The sequence below is a fragment of the Juglans microcarpa x Juglans regia genome, chromosome 3S (assembly GCF_004785595.1).
Source record: "Juglans microcarpa x Juglans regia isolate MS1-56 chromosome 3S, Jm3101_v1.0, whole genome shotgun sequence".
In the NCBI taxonomy this organism is placed as follows: Eukaryota; Viridiplantae; Streptophyta; class Magnoliopsida; order Fagales; family Juglandaceae; genus Juglans; species Juglans microcarpa x Juglans regia.
Genome location: NC_054599.1, coordinates 8662742 through 8675762, shown reverse-complemented (window position 1 = coordinate 8675762; position 13021 = coordinate 8662742). Strand labels below are relative to the sequence as shown.

Below are 13021 nucleotides of genomic sequence, written 5' to 3'. Positions count from 1 at the left end.
CATTGGAATCATTATAAAGGACAAGAACTTCTCTCCCGTAAGCAAGTGGGATTTCATTTACCACTTTCCTATATTCAATCCGCGTTATTACAATTGGTGATCTTACTATAGTATTTTTTTTGAACACGCGAATACTGGGGTCAAGAGTAATATTATGCATGTGTTTGTTTGTTTGACTCATAGTTAAAGGTTTAACATATATGGCCTCCAATAATTCTTTTCTCTTTTCTTTCCATAACAAACAAATGTAGGTTCATAAATGTGTTCTGGGAGGAGGAAAGGTGCTTATTCCTACATTTGCTCTCGGAAGAGCTCAGGTGTTGTCATTAGTTTAGCTGTTAATTTATATTTTTTTCTAAATTCCAATTGAACTTTAAGTTTTAAGTCTGTACTTTATTCATATGAAATTTCGCCTATTACGGAGAGATGTCTTACCTGATTAAAGGAATGTATTTCTGTTGGATTGGTGTTGCATTTAAGTGTAGTGGTGAGTGCTTGATCATCTTCTGTAGTTACACTTATTCTCTAGGTTTGATACAAAGATACCATATCATGTAAGATGCTATTTTATTATATTGTTTTTGTAACCTTTGTTTTCTGTTTTCTATTATATGTCATGTAAGATCATCCCTATCTTTGTCTAGTGCCTTACTGCATTCTGATACTTTTTATCAAGTTTTTGATACATCTTAGATATCTCACCTGTCAGCTCAATATTTACATTATGTGGGTTTCTTGTGAACTAGTCTCTAGTACTATTTTTGACAATCAAATCCATTATCAATTAGGAGCTCTGCATCTTGTTGGAGGATTACTGGGAGCGAATGAATTTAAAGATTCCCATTTACTTTTCATCAGGTTTGCTTTGTTGGATGTTCTCTCATTTAATTGCATGCTTGACGCTTGGCCACAATTTACTGGGTGATTCATCAAATGCTAAGGTGATAATCACCAGCTGAATGAAATTGTCTTTTAACAGGCTTTTTCCTGGATCTTTCTTGTATGTATTTATTTATCCCCATGTTGGGATTTTGCTCCTTTTTCAATTATCTTTGATTGAAATGTGGCCAAGCATTTTACTAATGTGCCAAGTTTTTCAATAGCTCTCTTCCTATAAGTGTTTCCCCTGAATTGGTGATTAAGATATTTGTTTTTTAGGTCTGACCATGCAAGCCAATATGTATTATAAAATGCTTATCAGTTGGACCAGCCAGAAGGTTAAAGAGACATATTCCACACGTAATGCATTTGATTTTAAACACGGTAAGTTAACATTGCTATCTGTTAATTCTGTATGATTTAATATTGCTCTGTAGGATTTAGAGATGCAATTCCCTCTAATATATATTCACAGGTAAGAAAGAAATTATTGAACTAAAAGTTTTTTTGAAGCTTCTGATTCTGCTACTATCAGCTGCCTTTCTAACTAGATCAGTTTCATAAGATATATATGGCAAGGCTTGCTAATCTTTTTGTTAAAACCTCTTAGATTTTTTTATAAATAAAATTTTTATTAATGTCAGTAGGCATAGCCCAAGTACATGGAATGTATACAAGAGAAACACCTAACTAGGAAGAAAAAATAGATACAAGCAAATCGTGAAAAGTGAGCCCATTATAATATAAGGCTATTTCCCAAAGAAATAACTTGTTTAAAAGAAGCTTCTGAGTTCCTCTAGTGAACATTCCTTAATATTGAAGTTCTGGTTGTTTCTTTCCCTCCAGATATGATGGTTCATATTGATGCAATTTGAGGGATACTAAAAAAGTTCTCCAACTAGCTATAATATTGACCACCCTCCTAGGCATAACCCACGCTACCCTAATTCTGCAAAGAAATCATCCCACAGGGCCTTGGCAGCCTCACAATGGAGTAACAAGTGATCCACAGTTTAACCACTTTTCCTGCACATACAGAACCAATCAAATACAATGACTTGGCCTTTTCGTAATTTGTCCATGGTCAGAATCTTCCCTAATGATGCAGATCATATAAAAAAGGCAGCCTTTAGAGGCGCCTTACTCCTCCAAATGGTCCTCGAAGGGAAGTGTTTGTTACCATGATTGATGATGGTACTCTAAAAGGAGTGTACAAAGACTTTCCTTTCTTGGAGGGACTCCAAAACATCTGGTCTACTTCTTGATTCCCTATTTTGGTGGAGTAGTAAGCTGAAAAATTATGTAACAGCACTAACTTCCTAGTCATGCGCCGTCCTGAGGAAGTTAATGTTCCATTGAGAAGAGCCACCTGGAAACTCCAATAGCTCTGCCACGAATAGTTTTTGCTTGCATGCAATCGGATATGCAGTAGTAAAAGTGTCCTTAAGCACTGTATTGTCACACCAAATATCATGCCAAAACTTATCCTCGAACCATCCCCCACCACAAATCTAATTTGTTGAACAAATATTCCCCAACCCTGTCTAATATTTTTTCACAAGCCCACAACATAAGCACCTTATGCCTCTAGAGAGCACCATTATTTGAAGTCTATCATTGAATCCCCAACCCACCACCACCTAAGATCGGGGAGCATACCTTATCGTAGTTGACCAGGTGAAATTGAAATTCTTCATGCAGTCTACTCCAAAAAGGTCACATTGGATCTTCTTAATGCGATTCACTACATCGGCCGGAGGAGGAAACATTGAGAGATAATAAGAGCATTGACATTGGCTTCATCAAAATTATCTCTAAAATTTGATGAAAAGTACATGATTTTTATAAATCCAAAACCTCCCTAGCCATAACTCCACATTGAATTAGCCATTGAATTCATCAAAATAATAATATAATATTATTTTTTTAATAAAAATATTTTAATTTTTTTTTTCATATTTTACAATTACACTAATCATATGTTAATTAATAATTTAATTTGATTCTTACGTTATTATTACAAGACGGTTGGAGATTAAACGTGAATAAAAAATAGATTTGATGAGTGAATAGTAGCCCTTCAAATTTGAAGAAACCCATCCATTTACTGTAACTCAAAGTTTCCCACTTATCTCTTTGGTTAATCCAATGCAGCTCTATTTTGATGAAATTCATCATATTTTGCATTTGGTTAGGCTTTTGATGAAGCCAATGCTCTAAGTAGGCAAATTGAGAGCATGCTCCTGTTTAAGGTGGTTCCAATTCCTTTTGACAAGTACAACCTCTTCCAACTTGCCAACCAATACAATCTTCTCGATCAATTCATTCGAAGATACCTTGTAATCCCACAAGTTAGCCAAGCTCCTTAAGTTGTTGGCATTCCCTACTTGGACCATTTCAGACTTGGTAGTGGTAGCCTACTGGGATAGTCTTTGTTATCTGGACCCTTAGCTAACAGCACAAGGTGTACTTCAACAAGCATATCATGTGGTGCGGTCATACTATTCAGGAGGAATGAGTTGACTTTGGCATCAATGCCACACTTTCGTTATTGTTCCTTTTCTCTATTGCATCGAATATTTCCTTATTTGTGCATAATAATGTTTCTAAGTTTCAATGTGAAACTTGTGAACTTGAAAAACACCATCGCATGTCATTCCTTCTAGTACCAACAGAAGTACCAAGGTATCAACCTAATTGGAATACATGGGAACGGGGTATCAACCTAATAACTATGACACCAATTGGAATTTTGTCCACATCCATATCTCCCAAAATTTGTATTCCTCCCTATGTCTTTGGATGTGTTTGCTTTGTCCATCTTCATTGGAGTAAACTAGATCCTTGCGCCCTTAAATGTCTCTTCTTGGGTCCTCAAAAAGGCTACAGGTGTTACCATCCTCCAGCTCCCAAACACTTTTTGCTGATGGATGTAGAAATACCTATTGCTGATGAAGGCCTGACGAGGCACTTGTGAAGGAACTAAGGGTTTACTCCAAATGTAAGGCCATGAGTGAAGCTCCTAGCCAACCATCTGACATGGGTGTTTCTACTAATAACTCTGATGTAGATCCTCTAATACCTACTGCTAATGATTTTGATCTTCCTATTGCACGATGCAAAGTAGTGAGGTTTGTACTCAACATGCCATATCTAAGTTTGTGTTTTTCCAGCATCTTTCACCCTCATTTCAGTCATTATATCGAAATGGTCCTCTATGCCTGCTCCTTAAAGTTTACAGGAAGCACTTAGTGATTAGAAGCAATGTGATAGAATATGAAAGCCTTCAATAAAAACAATACATGGGATTTATTTGAGTTTCCTATTGGAAAAGGGGCAGTGGAATGTGAATGGGTGTTTGCCATTATGCACAAAGCCGATGGATCTGTAGAAAGATACATGGTCAGATTGATTACAAAAGGATACCCGCAAACTCAAGGGATAAATTATGAAGAAACATTCGCACCAATATTCAAGGTGAATTCCATTAGCGTTTTACTTTCACTAGCTGCAAATTTGGACTGGTCATTCATCAGTTTGATGTAAAGAACGTATTTCTTCATGGCAACCTAGAAGAAGTATATTGGAAGTTCTCACAGTCTTTAGTTTTTGAGTTGTAAAGGTAAGTGAGTAAACTCAAAAAAGCACTGTATGGTCTACAATAGTTACTGAGGGCATGGTTTGAAATATTTTTCAGAGCTATGCATAAGTGTAGTTAAAAACAAAGTCAGGCGGACCAAACACTACTCATTAAGCATTCTCCTCATGGATGAGTAACTGCTCTCATTATATATGTCGATGACATTGTGTTGACTAGAAATGATGAGGAGGCGGCGCAAAAACTAAAGCAATCTCTTGCCAAGGAATTTGATATTTAAGACCTGGGAAATTCGAAGTACTTTCTGGACATTGAGGTGGCAAGATCAAGACATGGAGTATTTTATTTATCAAGGAAAGAGGAATGCTAGGTTGTAAACCCATTGACAATCCTGCAGAGCAGACGTTGCATATGCAATAAGTGTGGTATGCAAATTTATGCACTCATCACATGGAATTTCCATGTGAGCTGTCTATATAATCCTTAATCATTTGAATTCTTCACCTGGTAAAGCTTTGATGTTTACTTGACATGGTTACCTGAAAAAAGATGCCTACACTACTACTAATTGGGCAGGTTCAGTCACCGATATGTGATCTACCTCATGATAATGCACATTTGTTGGGGAGATCTAGTAACTGGGCATAGCAGGAAGCAATCTGTTGTTGCTAGATCCAGTGCAGAGGCTGAGTTGCTCTAAGACTCATGAAAATATTATGACCGGAGATAGTTTTGAAGGAATTGGTGTGTGTCACCAAATATCCCATAAGGTTGCTTTGTGACAGTAAGCTGTGTTTGGATGTTGAGATGATCTGAGAATAATAATATTTTCTAGGTCCCATTGAGATGTGTTTGAATGTAAATAGGTTGAGATATGTGTTTATATGTATGAAATAGGTTGAGAAGAGTTTAACTTTTTTATAGGAAGTTGAAAAAGTAGTGAGTTCCATCAATAATTGGTTTGAGATGGGTTGAGAGTTTGTGTTCCAAACATAGCTAAAGGCTGCTATTTAGTATTGCACACAACCCCGTCCAATATGAGATAGATAGACACTTTGCGAAAAAGGAACTTCGTAGGCATCATCTCCACACTTCTCGTGAAGACTGGATAACAGCTTGCAAAAGTCTTGACAAAGGGAGTCACAAATAATAATTTCCACACAATCTTGGATAAGCTGGCCATGCAAGATATCTATCCCTCAGCTTGAGGGAAGTGTTGACAGACTTTGTGCATAATAAACGGTGATAGATTTGGCGCTGGATTGGTGACAGATTTGAGGCTCAATTGTCGTATGATTGCCTTGGAAGATTAGCTCTCCTGTTATTTGATGATTTTATCGTTAGTCTAAGATCTCAACATATTTGTTTTGATTCTATGGCACTTGTATAACAGTAGAATACATCAACGGGGAACTAAAGCTATGGAAGTTTTTCTTGGCAATTTCATATTCTCTCATCTTCTATGCTATTTCAACAAAATCTATTTATCTTTTACTCTAGTTATTTTAATTTACTTCGAGTTTCCTGTGCCAAACCTTTTACTTACAAGGGTTTTTAGAGAGGGTTTCTTTTCCATGTGAAAAGACTACTGAGAATTTAGCCACATGCCCTCGCTGGAAGTTGTACTTGTTAGATTTGTGCTTGACTTGAACACGTTATACGTTCATGGAATAAATTGTTTTTCCTTTGAATAATGCCATTTGTACTTATTAATTATGTTTTCAAAGAGATTACATTTAGGAGTGGCAATAGCTATTCATTTTGGTCTTTACGTAGCACCACTTGATCACTGCAACTGTGTAGCATATGCACATACTTGCAGATTGGATGAGTATTCTCATTTATATGACTGCAACTGCAAAAAATATTTTGTTCCTATTAAGAAAAAATTCCGTTCCTCCCCACTCGGTTGAAATGTTGTTATCCACAACATGCAAGCTACATTTGCAAGATATGCCAAATTAGTCACAATTACAGCTCCCTATAATTACTCATACAGTCCAGTTTCCTAGTACACAACCAGTCCCATATTGGGTTCTGTACTAGGAAGAATTGAACTACATAACCAATTATGCATAGCCCTTATAGTAATTTGTCCTTTCGATGCCATAGAGATGTGACTAACACATCTATGGATCATGCTAGCACATGTGATTCTTACTGTTCTATTTTTCTCCTTTTAGATCTCGAATTTCTCCCCGGACCTCTCTCTTCCATGCGCCTTTCTATGGTCTTGTACACTTCAGTTTGGTGACAGTTCTTTTTTTTAAATTGATAAAATCGTAATCTGCATTACATTGTCAAGTTCTCATGAGATACTTAAAATCAAATAAAGGTCATGTTCTCATAATGTTTCCTGTGATAAATAAAACACACCCATGGATTTTACAGTTACCAAAGAGAAGTTTTAGAAAAAGACAAATCTTATCACTCTGCCTTGTTTGAAAATCTGGAGGAAAATACAATGTGTCCCAATGCAGTAGGTGCAATGCAGATTCCTCTGATGAGATTGTCAGGGATTTAAGTGAGATCCTATGCTATTTTATTTTTTAGCTGTAGTGCATCTGTGTGAGGACATTGCAGAGGCATGCATTGAGTTCCACATCAGGCATATATTAAGATGGCCTTCATTCACATATTCTCTCTCTCTCTGAATAATGATAAATGGGATATGCAAAATAAGTATCTTTTGTCTAGTTTTGTTATATTGAGTCCATTCCACAAAGAAATGTCCCAGTACTGAATGTAAATCAATTGATATATGAACCCTATAGAACTATCATCATTTTAATATACTACGACTTACTGATTGTGTTTGGATGATGCAGTTCTCCATTTTGACCGTTCTATGATATCTGCCCCTGGACCTTGTGTTCTTTTTGCTACACCTGGCTGGATTAGTGGTGGTTTTTCGCTTGAGGTTTTCAAGCAGTGGGCTCCATCTGAAATGAATCTTATCACCTTGCCTGGGTACCAATCTTGTGACTTGCATATTGATTAAGAATTACTTTACATAGTTTGGGAGAAAGTTATTATTATTACAATCCCACTTCCAACCCTTTGATATAGTAGCTAGCAACCTGGTAAATATATGATGCTGATACACAAAATCTTGGTCAAATGCCCATTTTAGTGCCATATAGTTAGTTTTATTGGGTTGTTGAAACTGTTTTTATGTGCATCAGAAGATGTAACAAATTGAATGTGCCTATTGCTAGTCATTCTATGTTGATCGCTCAGTGTTGATGTCAATTGGTAATATCATGTCACTTGTTTTAAGATATATAGTGTAATTGATACCTCAGTTTGAATAGGCAAATGGGAATGAACATTTCTGTATACCTACCTCATGCATCTTGCTCTGATATTCTTATGTGATAAGCTGAATTTGGAATGTAGAATAGAATTAACCTCGTACCATCATATTCTTATTGAATGGAGAAATTCACCTCTACTAGCAAGTATCCAGATACTATAGTCAATTTCTTAGTACATAATATAGCTAGTACTCTGGACATTTTCTCCTAGTGGACAACTGATATTCAGTTTCTGTTGAGAGCCAGCTGTGTTTATGTGCCATACCCACCCTGTGCACATCAAACAAGACAGATGGCACATTACACGAAACCGGTGGTCCTATTCACACATGCCAAGCCCCATTCACAACTGATTGGTCACTCAACGATATTACAAATTACAAGAAAAATGCTATAAGTTTCCATTAAAAACTGATTTTTTGAAACTGCTAAAAATCTCCAAAAAACAATGGTACTGTAGGTACTGTGCGGCTGGAACCATAGGACATAAATTGATGTCGGGTAAACGCACCAAAATTGATCTGGACAAAGATACTCAACTCGATGTGCGATGCCAGGTTCATAATTATTGTCTACCTCTTGTACTTTCTGCATTTTATCCTTTTTATTTTATTTTTCCTTATCTTATCACATCTTTATTCTTTTTTGTTTAGTTTTGGTTACTCGGCTGAAAGGAATGTCAAGTCTTAAACTGGATAGTTATATTTTCCTAAAGGCATACATGTCCTCTTTTGAAGTTAATTGTTTTGTAGCAGAGCCACGTTGAGGCCGCAGAAAGCCATATCCCATGTCACCACAAAACAATACATGTGAATTATGATCCACATATCGTATGCAAGAATGGATAATAGTCTAAAAGTTCACAAAAAAACCGCAAAGTTACAGCATTTTTTAAAACAAGAATGCTACTATCACTCTAATTCTTATATGAATGTTTTTATATATAATCTGCTTCATAATTTGTCACGTTAACATGAAAATTTCTTGGTGCAACTTATTTGTGTTGCACATTGCCAGCTAGTATAGTTTAGTATGATTTACTTTCTTCCAGTGTCCATAATGTATAAGATTGCATAGTATACATGCCATAGATCACACATAACAATCTATCTTGGCATCTATGTTGTGGACGAGAGAAATTTTGTTTGCATGACAGTCCCCCTTTGCTTTGAGAAACATCTAAGCACACTGCAGTATAACCCTATTTCAACTCTCCCCTCCTCTGTGTTTTGTATGAAAATCAAAGTTCCCCCCACTGGATACTGACAGATGCTGAAGGTAGTGATGGTACCACATCCTTGTTGCAGAGCTTCTTTAGGAGAAGAAAAAATGAGCTCATCTTCTCCATGCATTTTTGTTCCTTTTATGGTATATATGTCATAATTAACTTTTACTGGGGCAAATATCAACTTTATGTTTCTTCATTACTGCAGAAAAATATGAACTTGTAATCCTTCTGCAGATAGATATAGTTTTTTCTCCCCTGGCCAGCAGTATAATCCAAATTCAATGAAATTAAAAATTTTGTATAACGATGTTAAAAAAGGAATAAAAAATCATGTAATTGATGGTGTTGATTGGAATTAATAATATTGAATACAAAATCATGCCATTTAAGTATTTTAGTCCGTTGACTTATAAAAAAAAGTATGTTAGTCCATTATTAGAACATGACTTTTAAGAAATTATAAAAAACAATGACTTATAAGTTCTCTTTTTTGAGTTTTCCACTCCTTTGTTTTTCTGCTTTCATTATTAACTTTTATAAGGAATGCTTTGCTTGATGGTTTAAAATTTTGATCATGCCATGAAAGTGGAGTTCAGGTTAACTGTTTCTGCAACCCGTTTGTTCGTGATATGTGACCTGAAGTTCCCTGCCAAAAACTTGAGAGAAAATACATTTTTTCCCTTCACACTTACTATCTCATTTTTTACCATTGCCATCACTAGGCGTCCTGTATTTGGTGGTTCAGAGATTCAAAAAGAATACATGCTTGTTGGGTTATCGACCTCCTTTGGTGATCCTTGTTATGTGTCTTGCCACCTCCTTGGACGTTTTATTGTGTTACCATGTATCAAATTTTGTCCTTTATCTTTGTTAGAGGACATGGTTGTAATAAGCGTAACTTGTAAGGGTATAATCATCAATTATATGTAGTATATATATTGTTGTACATCAATGAATGAAATAAGTTTTCCCTCCATGAATGTCTACATGGTATCAGAGGTTTGAGTACTCGTTGGTGGTGCCGTTGTTTGTTAGTTACTAAGTTGATGTACTATGTTGGTATTTTTGGATTTGAGTTTGTATTTTCGAAGTCCATCATAGTTTCCAGATTTGAGTTGGTACTTTCGAATCTAAGTTGGTATTTGTCACCGGATCAAAGCTCACTAGTATCTTCGGCTGCCGGATTCGAGGTCACTATCGTCCTTTGTGCATCCTGGTGGCTTCTCCCTCCGTCGTCGGTGCTAATAGGAGTTTCAAACTGTTTTTGGCACTTTTTCGGTCATCTTTGGTACTGGGCACCACATTCGAGCTTGCCGTCATTTTCTATGAAGTCCGGCGAGTTTCCCATCATCATCAACCGCCGGAAGGGTAGGGTATCGTCGGCAACGCCAAAAGGCTTGGAGTGTTTAGTTTCAGGTGTAAGCTATTCAAGCTTGAGTGTGGCTACCCCCAACCTGGAGTAAGATCGTGTTCCTATTCGGAATAATGTCTGTTTGGTAACAAGGATAAGGTGATACCCAGATCACTTATTCTCGTTTAGGATAACATAGTCCAGGTTTAAGGAATGTTTGAAGCCGGTACCTGTACAAACCCCGTTCAAACCCGATATGGGCTGAGATAGGCCAATTTCGACCCAATACAGGCCAGTTCCGAGCCAATACGTGACTGTTCCAGCTGATACAGACTGATTTCAACCGATCTAAAGCCGAATTTGGTTTTTCAAGTTGATTTTTCGGGTACTTGAGCTGGATTTCTTGTTTTCCAGATTGTATTCTTTGGTTTTGTTATCCATGCTTAATATTTTGTGTGAATTTTCTATCTCCAAGTTGAATTGTGACATTTTCCTGCGTCCATGGTGACGAAGTTTTAGCCACATTCGCCTGATGCCACTCGAGGTCCACGTGGGGGTAGCGGTCCACGTGAGGGATGTGATGCCAAAGGTAATCGCACTCGAGGTTGAGAATCTCGTAAGTCACCCATTGTAGTCGCACTAACCATTTGGTGGACTATTGTTTGGATCTACATGGTAGACCATCTAGGTCCGCTAATCAGGCTATTTGCCAAGATGCCACATCACAATCACCGTGCTACAACCCGACTCCAAATTTGATTAGCATATCAAGGGATGAGTATGATTAGCTTTTGGGTGGCATACAAGCTTAAATTTGACTCTAACTCTGACTTTGTAGGATCTGATCACACTCAAGTACATCGTTCACATGTCTCATCTAGGGATGAGCACCGACTTAGTCGGAGTCGGATTCCCCTAAATCTGACTCTAACTCTGACTTTGTCGGAGTTTAAATCTGAACTCCGACTCTAACTTATGTAGAATCCGATCCGAGTTGGAGCGGAGTCGGATTTGGGCTTTCAATTTTGGGTTTTTTTTTTTTTTGCTTCATATTTTGCCCATTTTAAAAAAGAATTTTTTTTGGCCTTTCTTTCAAATTGGAATTTTTTCAAAAAAAATTAAAACTAAAACTAAATCATTCACTGCTAATTTACTTCTATACTAATATCTAACTTATTTTTATAATAGACTTATACTATAGTGTCTATTTACATGTTATCATACTTTTTTTTTTTTTGATAAGTAAAATAAGTATTATTAACAAGAATGGGCAACAACTGCCAGTTACAAAAAAGTATGCCCTATTTACGAAGGCACGTTAGAAACTAAGAAATGATGAACTTCCATGCCATTAAATACCATAGCAATGGCCCAAGTACAAAGAGTCCTAAAAAAGAAAACTTTTAGCTCCGCCATCGATCTCTCCTTGTCTTCAAACATCCTCTCATTTCGCTCCTGCCACAAGCACCACATGATACAAATAGGAATCATCTTCCAAATCGCTTTGATCTGGTGCACACCTCGGATAGAAGTCCAACACGCCAATATATCCACCACGGATTCTGGCATAACCCATGCTAGATCCATCCTTTTAAACATCTCATTCCAGAGCATCCTGGCTACCTCACAATGTAAAAGTAAATGGTTCACCGACTCACCCCTTTCTTTACACATACAACACCAATCTGCAATGATTATACTCCTCTTTCTCAAATTATCTGTAGTAAAAATCTTGCCTAATGCCGCTGTCCACACAAAGAAAGAAGCTTTGGGAGGGGCCTTGTGTCGCCAGAGCCTTCTCCAGGGAAACTGTGCCTCTGACACTTGTGCAAGGACCTTATAAAAGGAACGAACAGTGAAAACCCCTTTCTCTGCAGGGATCCACCACAGACCATCTTCATGCTGGATATTTGGACGATAAGAGTATAGAAAACTATAAAACTCTGCAAAAGTCTCCATCTCCCAATCCTGTGCTGCCTGGTTGAAATTGATATTCCAGTGAAAACCCCTTCCTGAGATTCCCATAACCTCCGCCACTGTAGCATCTTTGGCACTTGCTAATAGGAATAGACTAGGAAACAACTTTTGGAGCGCACTGTTACCACACCAAGCATCCTTCCAAAGTCTGATCCTGGCACTTGTACCCACCTGAAACCGAGTGTGTCGATGAAATACCTCCCACCCTTTTCTAATGTGCTTCCATAGCCCCCTACCATGGGCCCCTCTCACTTCTCTAGTACACCAACCCTCCCCTGAACCACCATATTTATTTTCGATTACAATTCTCCATAGAGCTTCTGGTTCCTTGATATATCGCCATAGCCATTTACCAAGTAACGCCCGATTAAACAACCGCAAATTTCTAATGCCCAAACTGCCACTAGAAATAGGATGGCACACCTTCTCCCATTTGACAAGATGAAATTTAAACTCTTCTCCTAATCCACTCCACAAAAAATCTCTTTGTAACTTCTCGAGACGACTCGCCACACTTGCCGGAATAGGGAATAAGGATAAGAAATAAGTGGGTAGATTAGAAAGTATGCTTTTAATCAGAGTAATCCGACCCCCTTTCGACAAGTACATTCTCTTCCACCCTGCTAGTTTCCTTTCTATTTTTTCAATTATTGTATCCCAAATCGAGCGTG

General features: G+C 37.3%; 1 protein-coding gene across 2 annotated transcripts in view; it reads left to right on the top strand.

Moving 5' to 3' along the window:
• Window positions 1-13021, top strand: part of LOC121257195 (cleavage and polyadenylation specificity factor subunit 3-II) — a 34453-nt gene that overhangs the window by 12736 nt on the left and 8696 nt on the right. For both annotated transcript variants that reach the window (XM_041158132.1, XM_041158131.1), the window contains exons 8-12: window positions 252-317; window positions 789-858; window positions 1159-1263; window positions 7306-7447; window positions 8255-8351. In XM_041158132.1, coding sequence (XP_041014066.1) covers window positions 252-317; window positions 789-858; window positions 1159-1263; window positions 7306-7447; window positions 8255-8351 — 480 coding nt within the window. The remainder of the gene's footprint in view (window positions 1-251; window positions 318-788; window positions 859-1158; window positions 1264-7305; window positions 7448-8254; window positions 8352-13021) is intronic.